At 57.3% G+C, this 19367-nt stretch overlaps 1 protein-coding gene across 2 annotated transcripts; it reads right to left on the reverse strand.

The window, feature by feature from the left end:
* Positions 1-4454: 4454 nt before the first annotated feature.
* TSPO (translocator protein) lies at positions 4455-14959 on the reverse strand. 2 transcript variants are annotated; one of them, XM_014793278.2, is made up of 4 exons: positions 14881-14959; positions 7165-7375; positions 5393-5531; positions 4455-4887 (listed from the first exon to the last, which is right to left on the reverse strand). In XM_014793278.2, the coding sequence occupies exons 2-4, from the start codon at positions 7344-7346 to the stop codon at positions 4699-4701; spliced, it is 510 nt and encodes a 169-aa protein (XP_014648764.1). In that variant the 5' UTR covers positions 7347-7375; positions 14881-14959; the 3' UTR covers positions 4455-4698. The 2 variants fall into 2 exon arrangements, with proteins under 2 accessions (XP_014648764.1, XP_087304912.1); XM_087448786.1 differs by lacking the exon at positions 14881-14959 and adding an exon at positions 13413-13479.
* Between the last annotated feature and the right edge of the window lie 4408 nt (positions 14960-19367).

Consider the following 19367-nt stretch of genomic DNA (forward strand, 5'->3'; position numbering starts at 1 on the left):
GCTGGTGCTTGTTTCATTTTTAAGCTACGAGTGATCCTGGTAACAAAACTGGACGTGACCATGCCTCCCGTCTCTGTGTCTGTTTGGGTGTGTCTGTCCGTCTGCTCTGTTAACCAGAACCTCAGCCAAGCAGAGGTGTGCAGGGCAGACACCTCGTCTCTGGTTTTCTCCCCCCGAGAGCTGCTGGCGGCGTCCCCTCCTCTCGATTTGTGCCACAATAAAGTCTGCCTTCTGTACTTGGCCTTCCTCTCCCTCTGGGGGCCCTGGAGCCGCAGGCCTGGCATGGCGTGCCAGCTGTTTTCCTTGCTGGTTGTCAAAGAAAAACAAAAGATCACAATGTGTGCTTTGAGAAACGGGAGAATAAGATGGTGTTTAGGCCTCCGGGTCTCCGTCCTAGTCCGTTTGGGCTGCTGTAACAAAACACCATAAACTGGGTGGCTTACACAACAGAAATTTCTTTCTCACGGTCTGGAGGCTGGGGTGTCCCAAGGTCAAGGGGCCGGCAGATTTGGTGTCTGACGAGGGTCCTTTTCCTGGTTCATAGGTGGCCGTCTTCTCACTGTGTCCTCACAGGGTGGAAGGGGTGAGGGAGCTCTCTGGGGTCTCTTTTATAAAAAGGGCACCAATCCCATTCACGAGGGCTCCACCCTTGTGATCTAATCACCTCCCACAGGCCCCACCTCCTGAGACCATCGCACTGGGGCTAAGGATGTCAGCATATGAACTTGGGGGGCCACACAGACCACAGCAGTTCCCAAACCAGAGTTTGATTTCTCAGCATTGGTCCCACTTCAGAGCAGGACGCAGTGGGACAGACGTGGAGCTGAGGCCATCCTGTCGTCAAAACCAACACCCAGGAGCTTCAGTCCTCATCTGAGCCCTGAATCCTGGCTGCGGCCCTGACATCTGGGGGCCTCAGGGAATGGATTCTCTCCAGGCGTGCTTCCTTATCCTGGGATGGGGATGATAGGCGACCCTTACCGCTCACGGGGCAGCTGGAGGGTCCAGCCAGCTGATGCGTGAGAAGTATGTGGGTGCTGTTGGCCAGCACAGTGACGCCCCCTGGTGGTCTTGGAGGTTAAAACAGGAAGGCAGAGGCACCTCCAGGCCCAAGTCGGGGCAGAATGTCCAGACCACAGGCAGCTTCTCCCAGGAGCTGCCCTTCAAGGGGCCTTCCTGTGCCCCTCAGGACGGCACTCACACCAGTTGTCCATCCAGACACCAACAGGGACAGTGCTCCTGCTCATGCCCAGTCCCCTTAAAACCTGAATGACCAGGATCCTCTGAGTGGGCACAGCACAGCCACCAGGATCAGAGGACCACATGATCCAGGCTTTCCTTAATTATAAACGGCTTTTCCCCAATTCTAGATGTCCTTGCACCTCTGGTCAGCGAAAATCAGACAACCCCCCAAGGACGGCCACCCAGCAGGGCCTCCTCCCCCGTCCCAGAGGACCAGACTGCTCATCGCAATGGAGACGGTTCTTATCCCTCCAAATACTTCTTCCTGGGGCTCATCTTCACCCAGTCACTTTCTCTGTGTTGAGAATGCATCAAAAGCCAGAATTTGTAAGTGTCAGACATTGGAGTTGACTGGAGGGTCCCAGTAGCGGTATTAATTGTACCCAAGTTCTGCAGGGCGACACAGACGAAATCCAAGAGTAAAGTTCGAGATGCTGCCGGTGAGATTGAGAAAACGCCCTCGGGGATGATCCGCGACCACACAACACGCCCACACGGCCGCTCTTCCGTGGCGAGGCACCATGTGGTACAATCTCAGTCCAGGAGGGGCAGGGTGTCCCCTCGTGAGTCCAGAGTCCCTGCCCACGACATAAAAGTGCGCCGCAAACTCCTAGAGTCACTGTTGCTTCCACGCTGATGAGCCACCGGCCCAGCCCTCCGGGGCTGTGTGAGCTGATGAGCCACCGGCCCAGCCCTCCGGGGCTGTGTGAACGGCCTTGTCTTGCATCCTTTATGGCCAGATGGCTGGAGAAGGAGGCAAATGCACGGATTTAAGACGACCTCAACGGCGTGAAGTAACCCCAGGAGACAGTGCAGACAGGAGGACTCGATAAATCTGTGAGGTATGGATTTCCTATTGAACCAACACGGAAACTGTCAGAACCCTAAAGTCCCTCGTGGATGGCGACAGCTTAGAAAAGGAGAGAAGGCTGTCTAGTAATGAAGAACAAGGCAGGCATCGTGAGAAAGCCAGCAAAAAAAATGGCAAAATGCATCCTCTTGCCCATTTGTCCAGGTGTTCTTGTGGCCATGCGTGTTGAGGGTGTACGTGGAAGGTGCCTGGACGTGGACAAACCCACAGTGTATGGGATGGACAAACCATAGTCTGCATAGGCACCTCTGAAAAGATTCCAGAAGTCTTGAGTACACCTAAGTGCTATGTACGGTGTCTGCCTGTGTCACGTCGAGGGGCACCCCCACCGTCTTGGAGAACTTTAGAAATAAATTAGTAGGGCCGGCCCTGTGGCTTGGTGGTTAAGTGCGTGCGCTGCGATGCTGGCGGCCCGGGTTCGGATCCCGGGTGCGCATCGAGGCACCACTTCTCTGTCCATCCTGAGGCCGAGTCCCACATACAGCAACTAGAAGGGTGTGCAGCTATGACATACAACTATCTACTGGGGCTTTGGGGGCAAAAAATAAAATAAATAAAATCTTAAAAAAAATAAATAAATAAATTAGTAGGATGCGCAGAGTCCCCCGTCTGACTCCTCCGCTCTCATGAGCCTCAGAACAACTACGGGTGCTGGCCGAGGGCTCAGCAAGGTGCTCACGGCTGCAAAGCTGCTGGATTCCTGCAGAGCATAACAAATTCCACCAAATTGAGTGCAGGCAGGGGAGGTTACAGCCCCTAAGAGCCACCCCCTCTTTCAGAAGATCGCAGTCAGCCATCTCTGCTCATCTTCTCCCTGAGCTCTTCGTAATGTTGTGTCACGTCTCAATGTGAGGAGAGGAGGACAAAGGAGGCAAACTGAGAGGTGATGAAACAGAGAACTAAGGAGTTAAAAAATCTTCCCCAGAGCAAAAACTCGGAGATAAGCTTTGCTAACTGCAGCTGTGCATACTCAGCATAATCAACTGTTGTTCAAAACTAAGCAGGTCTGTCTGTCCCTCCTTGGTATACGAGTGAGCCGTTTTTCCCAGGAAGTCAAGGTCCAGATGTCAAGATTCAGCCTCACGAGGCCAAACGCAGGCTGAAGATGAAAACTAACCAGAAAAGTCCAGATAGTCAAGGGAAAAGAAATTCAGTCTTCAAGGCCAAATGCAGGCTGGTGGAAAGGTGCCAACCAGCACAGCTACGTGCTCTCCCTCCCCTACCTAAAACCCCAGATAAAAACCCCTGCCTTTTTCCCTTTGGGGAGGTAGATGTGAGTTTTGACTCCCATCTCCTCGTTTGGCTGCCTTTCAATAATAAACCTCTTTCCTTGCCACAAGCCTGGTGTGTCAGTTTTCAGCCGTCCTGTATGGCAGGAAAACAAAGCTGTGTTTGTGTTCAGGAGCGGGGAAAGGCAGCAAATTCACGGCCTGCCAAAAGGACTGTGAGATCTCTCAATGTGAAAATTTTGCCAATTCCAATTAACTTACTCAACAACCAAAAACAAAAGAAACAAGCAACAAAAAACCCAGCAGGTTGGACAAGCCCTGGTCTGAGGAGGCCGCACTGCAGAGTGTGGCACAGGACATGGGACTAATGGCCAGAGAGGAGGTCATCACTCCAGCAGGATCCTGTGTGCAAGGCCTCTGCCAGCCTCACTTCCTCCCAACCGCGGTTTGGAGAGGTTTTGTGTCACCCAACTAGAAGCCGGGGGTGACACCTCCAAACCTGGGCAGGCCCAGGCCAGCAAGAAGCTGCTGTCTCCTGGATGGGGGCACAGCCCTCACTGCTGCTGACATCCCCTCCCACCGACGGGGTGTTTGTGGGGCTGCCCCTGGCGGGGTGAGGCTGCTGTGAGTCCTGGCACGCAAGAGGCAGGTCAGGTGGTGTCCCCAGCTCTGGGCCCAGCCCCCCAGCTGAGGCCAGCTGAGGGCTCTGCTTGGGGCCCAGGCAGAGCCAGGCATTGGCCCAGTCAGACTGTGGGCCCGTGCCCTTCAGGAGGCTGGGCTGAGCTTCCCGGAGGCGTGGGAAGTGGGCAGGCCCTCCTCCCTCAGCTGAAGCCCAGGGCCCGGGCCTGGTCTGTGCCGGCCAGGCAGCAGCACAGCGGTGTGGGCTCCAGCTCAAGCCTGGCTGCTCCTCGCTCTGCGCGTTTCCCACTGCTGCACCCTGGGCCGGCCACCTCACCTCTTGAGTGGTCTTGGGAAAGTCCCAAGAAATGTGGCGAAGCCCTGGCGGGTGCAGTCTCATCTGGATAACGCAGCCCAGACAGATCCAGCAGTAGGATGAGACCTTCACTCTCCCCACAGCCAGAAGGCCCACCCATGTAAAAAGGCCCCTGCCAGCAGGTTAGAAACTTTATTTCGCTTATAAAAATCACACATTCGGAGAGCGCGCTCGGAGCAGTACAGAAAGCACAGGACACTGTTCCTGGTTGGGCTCAGCCCGGACCCCCTCTGAAGCCCCTGGTGGCCCCTTGGGCTGAGACCCGACAGAGCAGCAGGCCTGGTGGTCGTGAAAGCATGAGGGCCACCACCGCCAACAATGCCTGACTGGCAGTGGCCGCAGGCCTCGGAGGGTGGACACCCTCACTCTGCGAGCCGTCGGCCACTGCGCGGGCCCTGGTTGTCCCGCCATACGCGGTAGTTGAGCACAGCTGCGAAGGCCAGCCAGACCAGGTACGGGTACAGCAGGCGGGCGGCCGGCAGGCTCACCTGCTGCCAGGCCATGGCCGTGGCTGCCGCCATCCCACCTGTCAGCAGGAGGTCCACCAGGGCCTGCGGAGACACGGGGGGAGCGGGGAGGGAGGCCTGAGGCTCAGTGCACCCACGGGGTGTGTCCCAGCCACCCACACACCAGCCACACTCGAGGGAAGACTCCATCCGCCCTAAGTGACACAGCCATGCCCCTCCCCTGTTCTCTCCTTCGATTTTCTCATCTGTAAAAAGGGAACATCACCCCTGCCTGACCCATGCCATGTGGGTGCGCACACCAGGTGTAATGTGGGTCTGCCTATACAGGGGCCCCCAAACCCCAGCTGGCAACCCCACCCGGCTTCAGTCAGAGCTCGCAATGCTTCCTTCACTGGAGGAAAAGCCACTGAGGGGGGACCCGGGGGCACTCATCCCCTAAGAGCTCCTGAAGACACTGACATGAGCCATGTGCATCCCTCACCCCCACCCTTAGACACTGACCCCATGTAGGATGTGATGCCCCATGGGAGGGCCACCCCTCCATGGGCTGTCTCCAGGGACCAGGGAGACAGGCCAAGGCCACACTTACCCAACCCATTTGTCGGGCGCCAAAGAAGATGTGCGGCCATGCCCAGTTCAGGGCCAGCTGCCCAGCGTAGAGGCCCAGGGGAACCACGGCCTCCTCCGAGAAGCCCCCCAGCTCCTTCCAGACCATGTAGGAGCCATACCTGAAACAGAGGCCACCAGTCAGGGCATCGATGGGGAAGAGGCCAAGAGCTTCCCTGCAGGGCAGGGAGCCACGCTCACTTCTGGGACAACACAGTGATGGCTCAGGCATGCCCTGCCACGGACTGCTGTGTGACCTCGGGGAAGTTGCTTGACTTCTCTGGGCCTTCGTTTCTCACAAGGTCGCTGTGGGGATTCGCGCTATCACATGGATAGTGCTTAAGGTGGTGCCTGGCACGTGGGACACAATAAATATTTGCCATTATTATCATCATCAGTGTCATAAAGAGGGGAAGCAAGGGAAGAGGAGGCTCCTAACCTACCTGGGGCACTGCACAGAGGACGGGACATTTGGGCTGGGCCTTAGAGGATGAGTAGGATTTTGCTAGGGAGTGGAAACAAGGATATGCGAAAGCTTAGAGGCAGGTGTGGGACCCTGAGTCAGCCTGTGTGACTGCAGGGAGGTGAGGCTGGAGAGGCAGATGGGGGCCTGGTCACGGGGGCTCTCAGGGCCATAATAACACCACCAATAATAATAGCTAATGCCCTCCAGCACTGACGCACACCAGGCCCTGCTCTAGCTCTTTCCAAGCATTAACTGGTTTCATCCTCACAGTAATGCTGTGAGGTGGGCAGCATGATCACCCCATTTTACAGGTGAGAAACAGAGGCACAGAGAGGTGAAGTGACTGTCTAAGATGTCCTCGCCAGCAGTCAGTAAGTGAAGTCAGGATTTGAAGCCAGGTGGCCAGGGCCAGAGCCCAGGCTCCTTACTCTGTGAGGGGTTGACGTTCTCAGGGCCACAGGGAGCCTCCTCAGGCTTCCACAAAAAGAAAGGCCACGGCCACATTTGTGCTTTATCAGGATCTCAGATGGGGGAGGAGAAAGCAGGACACAGGAATTGCTGGGGGCCTGACCCAGGGGACACTCAGGTTTGGAGGACTGTCTTATTCCCATCAGGACCCTGGGGCACCCGGCCTGGCCTCTGCTACCTGCCCGCTGGGTGCCTGGCGCCTGCAGTCCCACCCTGCACTGGGCTGGCGCAGAACCAGCATGCAGGGAACATTCCAGGAGGGTGGGTGCTGTTCCGACTGGAGCCACCGGGGGCGCCCTCCCCCATGCAGTACTGCCTTTCCTTCATGGCAATTCCCAGGCTCTGGTGCAGGGACTCTGGCAGAGTCCCTGCTGGCCAGTCCTGCGTCCATGGGAGGGCCCTTGTCAAACAGGGGGTCGTGAAAATTAACTGAGACAAAGCCTGGCACGGGGCAGGTCTTCAACAAATGGCAGCTACTATTATTGTTGTTGTTGTCACTGCTACTGAGCTCGGAAGCATCCACGCTGCCCACGTCTGAACAGAGCCGGCCTCACCCCGGAGTTGTGAAAACAGCCAGGATGCCAGCGCGGGGTTAAGCCATCCAGCCGCCCCTCCCAGGAGGCCGCCGCGAGGGAGGAGTCCAGCTGTGCAAGCAGCAGGTCTCCAGCTTTCCCCACCTCACTTGCCAAACGGGGCCGGAAACGGTGCCCGCTGCCCAAGGAGTTAAAACTCTGGAGGCCTGGCCTCCCTGTAAAGGGGAGCGTGGCCCGGCCCCGCCTGCGCTGGCGGGGGGACAGGCGCAGCTGCCTGAGCCCACGTACCCCATGGCCGAGTAGAGCGTGCCCCAGATGGGGCCCAGCGTCCAGTGGGGCGGGTGCCACCAGGGCTTCTGCAGGCCGGCATACCAGCGGAGGCCCTCTCCCAGGGCAGAGCGGGAGCTCAGGAAGCCCCCCAGGCTGGGCGCCAGCGTGAAGGCCATGGCGCGCACCCAGGGCAGGGCCATCGCTGCTGCAGTTGCTGTTCTGGAAGGTTCTGAAAGAGAAGACAGGGCTGGAGTGAGAGGTGGGGGTGCTCCAGAGGAGGCCCCTTCAAGCATTTCTTGAGGACCTACTGTGTGCAGGCCCAGGGTCAGGCTTATCCTCTCCTTCAGTGTCACCGCAAGTCCTGAGGTGGGTCTGTTACCAGCCCCTCGTCACTCATTGATCCATCGATTGACTGAACGTTGGGAGGTGCAGAAAAGACGTGCGAGGCAGGGAGGGGCTGGTCCACACCGGCGGCCCTGCCATCCCAGCTGGAGGGTCCAGTGGACACAATTCCATCCAAATTCTGGCCCCCATAGGAGGCTGCCCTGACTGGCAGGAGCCTCTGAGGTGCCCCCATCCCCACAGTCAGCTCCCCGTCAGCTCCAGCCCCAGTTGCCGGGGTCCTGTGCCCTCTCACCCTCACCCTCGACCTTGGGTCTCCTGGCAAGTGACCCCTCTTCTCTGCCACCTCCTTCAAGGCCAATTTGGGTCCCCTCCACCAAGAAGCCTTCCCAGCCCTTCCTCCCAGGCCGAGGGCCAGCCGGGGGCTCTGCAAGGCCTGCGCCCATCCACACCCTGTGCTTTAATGTTCTAGTCCTTCTCATTCACTCATTCATCATTCATTCATTCAACAACTGGTATCAGACAGAGCTCGGCTCAAATCCCGGCTCCCCACTAACTCACTGTGACCTCAGGCAAACCACTTCAACTCTCTGGGCCTGCCTTAGTTTCCCCCTCTGTAGAATGGGATATCAACATTGCCTGCCTGGGCCCAGCCCAGTGGGGGAGTGTCTCTGTACACAGGTGTTTCACCACCACCCAGCAGGCCCACCCTAAAATCTCTGTGTGCCAGATAGGGAAAGCAGCCTGCCTGGGGTCACACAGCACTCTGGGGCCAGACTCTGCCCAGGTCAAAAAGCTGCTCCTACCCTAACACTCAGGGCTACTGAGGTGGTGGGTGGGAAGGGACAGGAGTTAGCAAGAGTTCAAGGCTAGCGAGGGCCCTCAGCAGCGCTGAGAGGCTGGCAGGGCTCCAGGCAAGGAAGGCCCCAGTCTCAGGCCGGGATGCTGCCACCCCAGGGCTGGGGACCCAGTCATCAGGTTCCCCATCAGGCTCGTCAGCCACACAGCCCCAAGGTCTGCACCGAGGACCCACTAGGCGCTGAGCAGCATACGAGGCTCCCAGAAAGCTGAGTTGCTCATTGCAGCTGCGAGTCCAGACAGACAGCAAGGAGGACCCCCAAGCCTGTCAGTACCCCCGACTGGGCCTCAGTTTCCCCATCATAAAATGAGGGGCTGAGCTCCCACTGACACACTCTGATCCTAGCTGGAGAATCTGGGGGTGTCCGTTTGCGTGAGATAAGAAACCACACAACCCATTCGGTTCAGCAAACCTGCAGCACAGCCTGCTGGGTGGGGGCGGGGGACCCAGGGTGGGCAGAGCGGGAGAGGCCCTGAGAGGAGCACGCACCTCAGAAAGGGCCCCCTGACCGGGATCAGGGAGAAGCCAGTGCTGGAAGGACACAGGGACATGGGGGAAAGCGGTCGGGGTAATAGGCCGGTGAGTGTGGCTGTAGGCTGGAGGGGTGTTGGACCGAGGAGCAGACGCAAGGAAGAGCCTGTGCTCCATCTGGGGGCAGCGGGAGCCACCAGGGCTTCAGAGCAAAGGGTGAAGGCCACCCCTGGGGGGAAGGGGCAGCTGCGGGCCTGGGGCTCCATGAAGCCCCATGAAAGGCAGAAGCAACCTCAGTGCCCAACAGCCGGGGACTATTAATGGCTGGTCAACCCCCAAATCCAGCTTTGAGGACTCTAGTAATGTGAAAATTGTTCTCAACATAACATTAAGTGAAGAAAGCAGAATATAAAATTGACTTTAAGAAAAAATAGATAACACAGATATGCATTTTAAAAAGTCTAACAAATCCATGACGATGTTAGCAGCCGTCATAATCGTAAAGCTATTTCCTGGGGAACAGCTGTATGCCCGGCCCAGGCAGAGCCCGAACCTGAATGTGGTCCTGCATCCTGCCCTGCGAGGGAGCTCCACAGTCTCATTGTAAACAGAACGATCAGAGAGTGTCGGCATCCGGTAGATTCCAGCTCTGCCACCTAGTGACTGTGATTCCTCGCTCCCTTTCCTCGCCTGTTGAAGGGGGGACGGTTACCCCAGCCCCGGCGGTCTCTGCACAGATGAACTGCGATGATGAACCCTGCCGAGGGCTGGGCCTGTGACACAGGGGCCTGGGCAGTAAATGCTCCTGTGTCTGTCCCTCCTCCTCCCTCCTGCCTGGCCCTGTGGCCTCAGGGTGCACGGCACTGTTCCTGGGGTGGAGGTGAGAGTCTGATTCCCCCCAGTATGAAGGGCCACCTCCCCCGGGGCCGGGACTGCACTGGGCCCGCGCTGCTGTCAGGGGGGTGTGGAGCTCTGGACCCGGAGCTCCGGGACCCGGCCACCCAGCCGGCTCATCGCTGTGTCACCTCAAGTGAGCCCCAGCCACCTCAGCCCACTTTCTCAGCTACACAATGGGAACATAACCCCTGCTCAGCCTGCTAAATAAATGTGTTGAATCCACAGCAAGAGGACAGTATTTAGATAACCATAGTGAGCTATGCTCAGTGCACTGGGCTGGGCAGGTGAGGGCCTTCACACCGTACTGACCCTCACATACAGATAGGGAAACTGAGGCCCGGGGAACAGGGGTCAGGCACTGAACTGGGTAGACCTTAGGTCTCCCCAGGGTGACCATATGTGCCTTTTCCCAGGACAGTCCCAGTTTATGCCCACTTTGTCCCAAATGAACGGCCCCCCTCACTCTCAGAGGTGTCCCTTTTACAGGACATCAAGGTTAATGCCACCAGCGTAAGACACATGGGCATCATGAAGCCCGGACACGATTCCCGGAGAGGGACAGGCTTGCTGCGGCCCTAAAGGTGAAACCCCAGTCTAGTTATGAGAAAACCTCAGACAGTCCCCGATGGAGGAACGTCCCACAAAATAACTGACAGTACCCTAACACTCTTCACAAGTGTCAAGGGCAGGAAAGACGGAGGGAAACGTCACCGACTGCAGGAGACCAGGAGAAGTAACAACCACACGCAGTGAGGGACCCAGATGGGGTTGGAGGCAGACTGAACACATCACCAGGAAGACTGGTGGGACTCGAGCCAGGTCTGTGGTCACTGGCACAGGGTTATTAGGGAAGCTGGGTGAGGGGAATGTGGAAACTCTACTACTGTCGTAACTTTTCTGTAAGTCCAAAATGAGTTCAAAATAGAACATTAAAGAAGAAGTACCCTGATTTGGACAGTGACTTGCACAGTCCCTACTTAGGTGCAATATTTGTTACCACATCAGTCCCTGCCGCCGGCCCCACACCCACTCTGCCTGCCGCCAAGGCCCCTCGGGGCCTCCACCTCCACCCCATCACTCCCACCCCAGACCCTCAGTGGCTCCAGTCCAGTTTTTTTTCTATTTTTTCAAATTGAAGTGAAATTCGCACAATGTAAAATTAACCATTTTAAGGTTTACAGTTCAGGGGTGTTCAGTCCACTCCCAGGGCAACCACCATCCATATCAAGTGCTAAAACGTTTCCATCCCCCAAAAGCACCCCTGTACCCATCAGCGGTCACCGCTCACGCCTCCCTCCCCAGCCCCTGGTAACCGCCAGTCTGCCGTCTCTCTATGGATTTCCCTTTTCTGGACATTTCAAGTAAACGGAATCATATAATATGTCGCTTTCTGGTCTGGCTTCTCCCTCTGAGCAACATGTTTTCGAGGTTTGCCCACACTGAAGCGTCTCCATGCTTCTCCCCGAGGTCTGTGGGCAGGGGGCTCCTGTCATGCTGCCACAGCACTAGCCGGTGGCTGGGAAGTCCCCACACAGCACTCGCCCACTGTGCCAGCCGACTGGGCCCTGGAGTCCACCATCCAAGTCCCCTCACTGTGCAGAACAAACGGACGGCCCCAAGGAGGTGGTGGCTCCCCCAAAGCGTCAGTGACAGAGTAGGGTCTGAGCCCCGTGCTCCTGCCCCCACCCCGGGCTGTCCCCATGGGCCTGGCTGTGTTTATGCTCCTCTGGGGCTTAGGGGAGTGGGGGTCCGCGCAACCGGAAGGTCAGAAGACACGGAAGCCAGATGCCCACGTGGAGAGCGCCCAGCAGGGGGCCTCTGGGGGACTGCCCGGCTCCTGAGTCATCTGACTGGGGGACCCACCAAGCTGAGTCACGCTGGGCTGGGCTGGGCTAGGCGGCTGGCCCAGGCAGGCCTGAGAGAGATCCGCTCCAAGATGGGGCACCAGGGAGGGCCGAGGAGGGCCAGGGAGCACCCAGGGCCAGCAAGGGGCTCGGGACCCAGGCAGAGGGGCAAGGCCACCCACCTGCCCTTTCTATCTCTCTCCCTCAGAAAGGGACTAAGAACCCAAACCTGGGCTGGCCTCCCATTTGCTTGGGGACCCCAGGCCAAAGCGCCTCCCTGGGCCTCAGTTTCCCTTACGTCAGGTGGGTGTAACCTGCCCTGCCTACTTCTAGGGGTCGTGGGGAGACTCAGTGAGGACCAGACGAGTGAGGGGCCATGAGTATCAGTGCTGGGGGCCACTCACCCCCTTTTCTCCGAGGGAAGAACGGGCTCATGGTGCAGACACAAGGCTGAGGAAACGTCAGCCAGTCGGCCACTGGACACTAGCAGATGAAAAGGCTTCCCAGAAGGCCCTGCCTGCACGGCCTTGGCCTCTCACGGGGCAGTGCCTCCGAAACAGAGGCCGAGAAGGGGGCAAAGCAGAGGCTCAGGACCTGGGGTCAGGAAAAGGTTCTAGTCTCCTGCGGAATGAGCAGCAGGGTGGTGCCTGGTGGAGCATGTGCTGGGGACCAGGGTGGGCTCATCCTGATGGTCATTACTTCACTTCTCCTCCACAGCGGCTGCAGTGGGGAGACCCGATGCTGCCCTTCTCGGGGCCCTGAGCCACACGGCCCTCTCAGCCTCCACACTGGACTCATTACTATTCCCACTGTCCAGATGAGGAAACTGAGGCACAAAGAGTCACAGAACTTCCCAGGTCTGTGTGACTCTCAGACCCACGACATCCCCACCCCTGAGCTGGGAGCCTGCAGACCTTAACTCTGGGGCACACAGCCACTCAAGATGGCCTCCCCTCTCAGCCTCCTTCCTCATCCAAGCATGGCACTTAAGACCTGCCCCAGAGGCCTGCAGGGCCAGGGCGGGCTCTGGCCCACAGGTCGCTCCCACCCCACCTCAGAGTTCCAGTGCCAGAAGATTCCGTCAGGGCCAAGATCCTCACTCTCTCCAGCCCCAGGGCCAATGTCCCAGCCCCCACCGGGCATCAGGTCCCAGCTCAGCCCACTGGCGGCAGTTAGAGGATCTGAACCCTCCTCGCCCCCGGGATGGGACCCAGGATCTCCCATCCTTGAGATGCCTCACTCCTGGCCCTAGGGTCTCACCTCCCCTGCCTTGCGTCCCACCTGTGTAGTGGGGCTGAGCCAGTGGGTCTCTGGGGGATCCTGTTCTCTGAGGCCTCCCTGTAGAAGGTGACAGAAACTGCTGCCCAGAAACAGAACAAGGAGCTTTGCCGTTTCTCTGACCCCCTCCCTCTCCGGCTGTCCCAGCCCTCCTGGCCAGAAGGCTCTCCCTCAAGCCACCACTGTCCCAGGAACTTGTTTTAAGGCTCCTTTTTTTTTTTTAATGACTCACAGCTAATCGTCCTCATTAAACCCTTTGCGAATTTTTTTCATTATGAAAGCATCCAATGGAACAGACAACAGGTCTGGAAGGATCCACATCCAGCTGGTAACCAGGGATGGGGCGGGGCTGGGGGTGACAAGGGGCAATTTCCTTTATGGAGAACGACTACTTTTTTAAACACAGAGAGCATATTCGGGCACTGCTTGCACAATCAAAAATAAGTAAAAGAAAATACAAATGAAAGAAAGACAGATTCAAAAATAAAATAATGAAAAAGCAGAAGTGGATATGGTAAAAAAGTAGGCTCCCTCCGTGTGAGCCCAAGCTCCTCACCCACCCCTGAGCGACCCACCGTCAACAGTCCTGGCAGATCAGCCGGATGTCGTTCAGTCATGGCTGGGCACAAATGTGTACACACGCACACACACACTCACACACATGCACACACACACCGGGCAGAGGAAGCGGCCTCTGGGCCACGGTGGAGGAAGCAACGCTTTTGAAACAGACCACACTTGTTCAAACCCCCTCTCCACCACTGTGGCTCTGTGATCCTAGACAAAGCTCCCTGGGTTAGCCTCAGTTTCCCCCAGTTCAAAGGGCTCCCTTGGGGGCCCAGGGTTCCCTCTGGGCCTCCCTCTGGAGTGCTGAGCAGCCATCTGGAGACTGAGAAAGAGGCACCCGCCTCCCCTCCCTTGCTCCTCGGCTCCTTCCATGGCCAGTGGACCAGCACTGTTGCTCCCCAGGAGTGGACACCTGCTTCCTGCTGCCCTGTAGGGGGGGCCCCGCTCCAGCACACAGAGGCACCCGGGGCCCTCGGCCCACAGCCTGGGGGCTCAGCATTTTGGTCAAGGGCCTGTTGTGTGCCAGGCGCCCTGGGCGGGTGCTTCTTGGACACAGTCTCCTCTGCCATCCTCTCCTTGCCCGTGACCCAAGAGACTCAGTCACTTGTCCCTAGGGGAGGCTCAAGTTCTGCCCCTCTGGCTGTCAGTCCAAGAGCACCTGGCTGGTACCAGGTACCACTGTGCCCTAGCAGGCAAGCCAGAGAGACACCCAGGCCAGGCCACGGGCATCTGCGAGGCTGACCCCAGCACTCAGCAGTGTGTTCACAGGTAGAAGCCCCACCACCCCTCCCACCTGTGCTCCGAGCTCTGCTGCAGGAGGGGCAGGGGACAGGCAGGTCCCAGAGGATGCTCTGTTCACACCAGGCTCCCGTCCAGGCTACAGCGCCCCTGAGCACTGGACTGGGCATCTAGGAACCTGGTTCTGAGAACTGGCAGGGCCTTAACCCGCTTTGGGCAAATAACTTCCCCAATTAGGCCTGGGTTTCCTCCCGTAGAAATGGGGGGGTCTCAAGTGGATCAGGAGCCCGAGGTCTCACCCGCCCTCCCCAGGGCTCGGCTTGCTCATCTGCGGAATGGGCGGGAGAGGGGGGTGTCTGGCCCTTCCCTGCGGCTCCGCATCCCGCGGGACCCGAGCGACCGGGTGGGACGGGCAGGGCGGGGCAGGGGTGGGGCTGGCGGGGCAGGGTGGCCAATTTCCCCTCGCGTCTCCCTCTCTCCGCCGGAATCGGGCGGCGCAGGACCTCGACGGCGGACGCCAGGGCCCGGGCCGCCCGCCGCCCCGCCGGCTGACCCGGTAGCCGAGCCCCAGGGGCTGCCCCCAGTCGCCCCCTGGGGTCCCCGCCTCGCGACTCTGGCATGCCACTTCCTGCCTCAGTTTCCCCTCGACCCCCGCGCCAGCGGGCGGGCGCTGTCGGGGGTGGCAACTGCGCGGGGCCCCCTTGCCCGCTGCCCCCTCGGCGCCCCGTGCCCACTCACCAGTGACCAGGACCCGCTCCGGGAAGGGCACTGCGCGGCCGGAGGTGGTGGCCGCTGTCCCAAGCCCGCCCTGCCCCGCCCCTCCCAGGTCCCACCCCCGCCCCGCTTGGCTGGGAGCCCGGGGCCGCGGGACCGGAGGTAGCTCCTCGCGGCCGCCCCGCCAGCTAGACCCGCCTCTGCCTCCCGGGCCGCGCTCCTTCCACGGTGACCGCCGCGCGCGGGGCGCACTGTCCGCAGGCACGTCGCTTCTCTTCTGAGCCTCACTTTTCCCGTCTGTAAAATGGGCACCAGAGACCCATCTCAGGGAGAGGAATTACATCTGATGGCAAAGCCCTGAGCATCTTCCTAACAGTGGCCCTGGCCCCCCATCTCCGGAGGAGCGCCCTAGTTCCTTCAGCTGCTGCCCAGGGCCGGAGGTGGCGCTGCACTCTTAGTCCTGGCTCAGCCACTTTGTGGCTGGTTCTCTCCTTCTCCATCTCATCTGTAAAATGGGCACAGCGCCATGGGCCTAATGAGGACGCCACAGGATAATGCAGGCAGGGCGCCAGCAGACCCTTGCCACTCGGTGAGTAGAGGCTGCAATCATCACAGCCCAGAGGTAGCCTCCAGTGTGCCAGGGTCACCCCGATGGGACCCGCATGTCCAGCTCCAGGCTGTGGGCACCTCACCTCCTCATCTGCACGTGCAGCTTTATTTCTGCAGCCCAGGGCCCATCCCGGCCACCTTGGGTTGCCTTGGCCTTGCAGGGCCCCTCAGCCCACAGGAGCCACGATTGTCCAGAGTGGTCCTCCAGGGGCCAGGATGAACTACGGCTACTTCTCCCCGGGCGCAGTGCCCTGGAGCCTCCGGGGCCTCAGTCTGACTTTCCTAGTCCCTGGCATTTTTGCCTTCGTGGGCCCCTTCCACCTTTGACTGCAGTGGTATAAAGACAAGTATAATCCAGGCTGGATTCTATTCATCTTTTTCTTCTGATTTTAAAAGTAATTCAGACATTTTCCTGGATCCCTCAGAGTAACGTGGCCCCAGGCCCTGTGGCTGCTGTTCTAGTGGAGTTGGTCTGGCCACGCCCCCCGGGGAGCTGCCAGTTGTCACCGTCTTCCTGTAAGGAGGTGCCCATGGCTTGGCCGAGTGGCAGACTCGCCTCCCCGGGAAGACCCGTGGGGAGGAGGCAATTCGGCTTCCCTCTGGCCTCACCCGCTGCATGCAGGGCTCTAGGCCCTCAGGGAGGCAGAGATGTCTGTCCCCAAATATTTGCTGCATGCCTGGGCCAAAAGGAGGGGCTGAGAACAAACACACAAGGCCCTGCCCTCATGAAGTTCACACCCTTTCCGCAGATGAGACCCTGCAGCTCAGAGGGGCCAGTCACTGCCCGAGGGGTCCACACTGCAGGTCTGGACGCAGATGTGGACGCCCCATCCTGTCGTGCCTGGAAGCCTCCCATTATTTCTGCCTCCCTCCTCTGCAACTCCCCCGACCCCACCTGAGCCCGGGCAGCAATCATTGTTCCTCTTCTGGGCAGCAGCCACAGCCCCTAGCTGGCCCCCAGCTCCCCTCGTCCCTTCCATGCTCCCTCTTGGTTCCCACTGCCTTAGGATCCAGTCCAAGCCTTTTACCTAGCTGGGATCAGGCCGACTATCCCACCCTTTCCCACCCCTGTGCCTTTGCACACACTGTCCCCCTGCCGGAGCACCCTTCACCCCCAACCTGGTTCTCTCCACATATCCAAGTCTGACTGCTCTCCACCCTCACCCCAGGAACCTCTTCCAGGACCCCAACTCTGTGCCAACCCCGTCTAAGCAGGCAGTGACCTCTGAACTCCACAGCACTGAGCACAGGAGTCTCTCTCAGGCGTTTGGCATGTGCCAACCTCAAGGGACAGATATACTGAGCACCTCAGGGTGCCCAGCTCCGGGCTGAACCCCAAAGGATACAGCACAAGCAAACCCAGCCCCTGGCCTCAGGCCATCCGGGGAGGAGGCATGGAAAACAACCCCCATCCCCAGAGGATTGAGCCCACCTCACCTGCTCAGAGAGGTGAAGGGACATCCCCAAGTCACACAGCTCGTCAGGGACGGAGTCAGGATTCACACGGAGGCAGTCCGGGGCCTGCGCTCCTAACCATTGCGTCGTTCGGCTCCCAATTCCCATGTGATTTGAGTACAGTATTTCCTTATATTTTATTTATGTGTTTACTTTATTACATGAGTAATTCATATTTATTGTAAAGGAATTGGAAAATACAGACAAAAAAGAAAAAACAAAGTCACCCACTCTCCCATCTCCCAGAGCAAAGCACTGTCAACACTTTTGTGAGCTTTTCCATGCCTTTTTCTAAGCATATGCACACGTTCCTTTACAAGAATGACTTCACGCTGTAAATGGTTCTGCAATTTGTAAATGGTCTTACGACAAATCGGAAACCTCTTTCTACATTAACAAACATTTGTCTACATTGTTTTTCTTAATTGCGAAATGTTCCATACAAATGGAAATGTGTATCAAACACCTGTGTGCCCTTTAAAACAACAATAAAAACACGCCCGGGTGTCTGCCCCCCAGGTTAATGAAGAGATGCCCAGGGCCCTAGGGGCCTCCTGGTACCCACTTCGGTGATCCCTCCCCACCACCCCAGGGTCACCTCCTCTTGACTTTTGGGTTGAACATGACGTGTCTTTCCTTTGGGGTTTTATTAATACCACCTAGGTATGTTTCCCTGAGCACTATATTGATTAGCTTTGAACAGCTGAGGGGCAGCACACGCCTGGCTGGAGAGAGTGGGCATGATGGCCAGACCAGAGGAGGACCCCAGGAGGGTAAACTGAGCCGAGCCTGTGGGGCACAGACTGGTCTCCGCCTCCCCGAGCACTGACAAGAGCCCCTTCTGGGGCAGTGGGAAGGCAAGGTGGGGGTGAGGCTCCCCCGTCGGCACAGCTGGCAGGGCTGTGGCGTGGGCATTCAGCAGGCAGTGATCAGAGGCATGGGCTGTTCTGTCTTCTTGCTTCTGAGCTCACTGCACCTGTGTTCAGATCTCAAGAAGAGAGGTGGACACTTCTGTGAGGTAGACCAAGTGTCCTCAGCTAAGCCAGGCAGCAGGGCATGGAGGACAGAACAGGGTGGCAGGAGCCTGTAAGCAAGAGCAGCCAAATGCGGCCAAGATTCTGGGCCCCACTCACTGGGGATTCTGTTCTTAAACAGGCAGTACAGTGGCAGCTGGCATCTTGGTGACGACAGCCCTCCGTACATCCCTGGAGTCACACTGCTCCCAGCTGGACTGGCTGCTTTCAGGCCTGGTGCACATGTCATCCTGGGGTCTCTCTTTATCACCCCCTGGGGGTGCCCTTGACCCCTCTGCTGACCCGCTCCTCATGTCCTGGATGGCACACCTTCACCTTTCTTGGTTTCCCCGTGGTTGTGATGAGCCCATCCTCCAGGAGTTCCTGAGAAAGACTGCATTGGACGTATCATTTTTGAAATCTTGCATTCTATCCAAGGTTGACTGATGCTTGGCTAAGAATTCAGAGTTGGAGATCCTTGCCTTGAGCATCACGAAAACACGCAGTCGCCCAGCCACACAGTGCTGATGAGCGGGATGGACCCAGGCTGTGTTTTGAGCCTTTGTATGTAACCTATTTTGTTCTACCTGGAAGATTTTAAGATTTTTGTCCCCAGAGTTCTGAAATTTCACACTAATATTCCTCTACAAGGGTCTAATTTCATCCATTGTGCCAGCGCTCAGGGGGCCCTTTCATACCGGAAACTCATAGACTTTATTTTTCAGAAGTTGAACTATTTTTTGGATAATTTCCTTACCTCTGTTTTCTCACTTCTCTTTCTGGAACCCGTTACTCAGAATCCTTCCTGGGCTGCTCTTCTAACTTCCTTTTCCCCCCTACTTTCTCACATTCTGCTTTTTTGCTTTACCTTTTGTGCAGTTTCCTCCACTTTCTCTTCCTGGCCTTCTACTGAGCTTTTCAATTCTGCTATCCTATTTTTAATTTCCAAGGGATTATTTTTTGTTTTCTGAATGTTCTAGTTTTGTAACTTCCTGTTCATCTTTCAAGAATGCACTGTCTTCTCCTACCTCTCAATTTCAATGATAATTTTTTTTATTGCAGTAACATTGGTTTATAACATTGTATAAATTTCAAGTGTACATCATTATACTTCTATTTCTGCATGGATTACATCATGTTCTCATGTTCACCACCCAAATACTAATTACAATCCATCACCACACACATGTGCCTAATCATCCCTTTTGCCCTCCTCCCTCCGCTCCTCCCCTCTGATAACCATCAATCCAATCTCTGTCTCTATGTGTTTGTTGTTGTTATTATCTACCACTTAATGAGTGAGATCATACAGTATTTGACCTTCTCCCTCTGACATTTCACTTTGCATAATACCCTCAATGTCCATCCATGTTGTCACAAATGGCTGGATTTCATCATTTCTTATGGCTGACTAGTATTCCATTGTGTATATAT

The sequence above is a fragment of the Ceratotherium simum genome, chromosome 25, assembly GCF_057802395.1.
Source record: "Ceratotherium simum simum isolate JZ-2026a chromosome 25, ASM5780239v1, whole genome shotgun sequence".
In the NCBI taxonomy this organism is placed as follows: Eukaryota; Metazoa; Chordata; class Mammalia; order Perissodactyla; family Rhinocerotidae; genus Ceratotherium; species Ceratotherium simum.

Bases quoted from the DNA above. Each gene is read 5' to 3' on its own strand.
- TSPO (XM_014793278.2), bottom strand. From the start codon at position 7,346: ATGGCCCTGCCCTGGGTGCGCGCCATGGCCTTCACGCTGGCGCCCAGC. The intron at 5,532-7,164 runs GTACGTGGGCTC...CCTCTGTTTCAG, and splicing joins ACGCTCTACTCGGCCATGGG to GTATGGCTCCTACATGGTCT. The intron at 4,888-5,392 runs GTAAGTGTGGCC...GTGTCTCCGCAG, and splicing joins GCGCCCGACAAATGGGTTGG to GCCCTGGTGGACCTCCTGCT.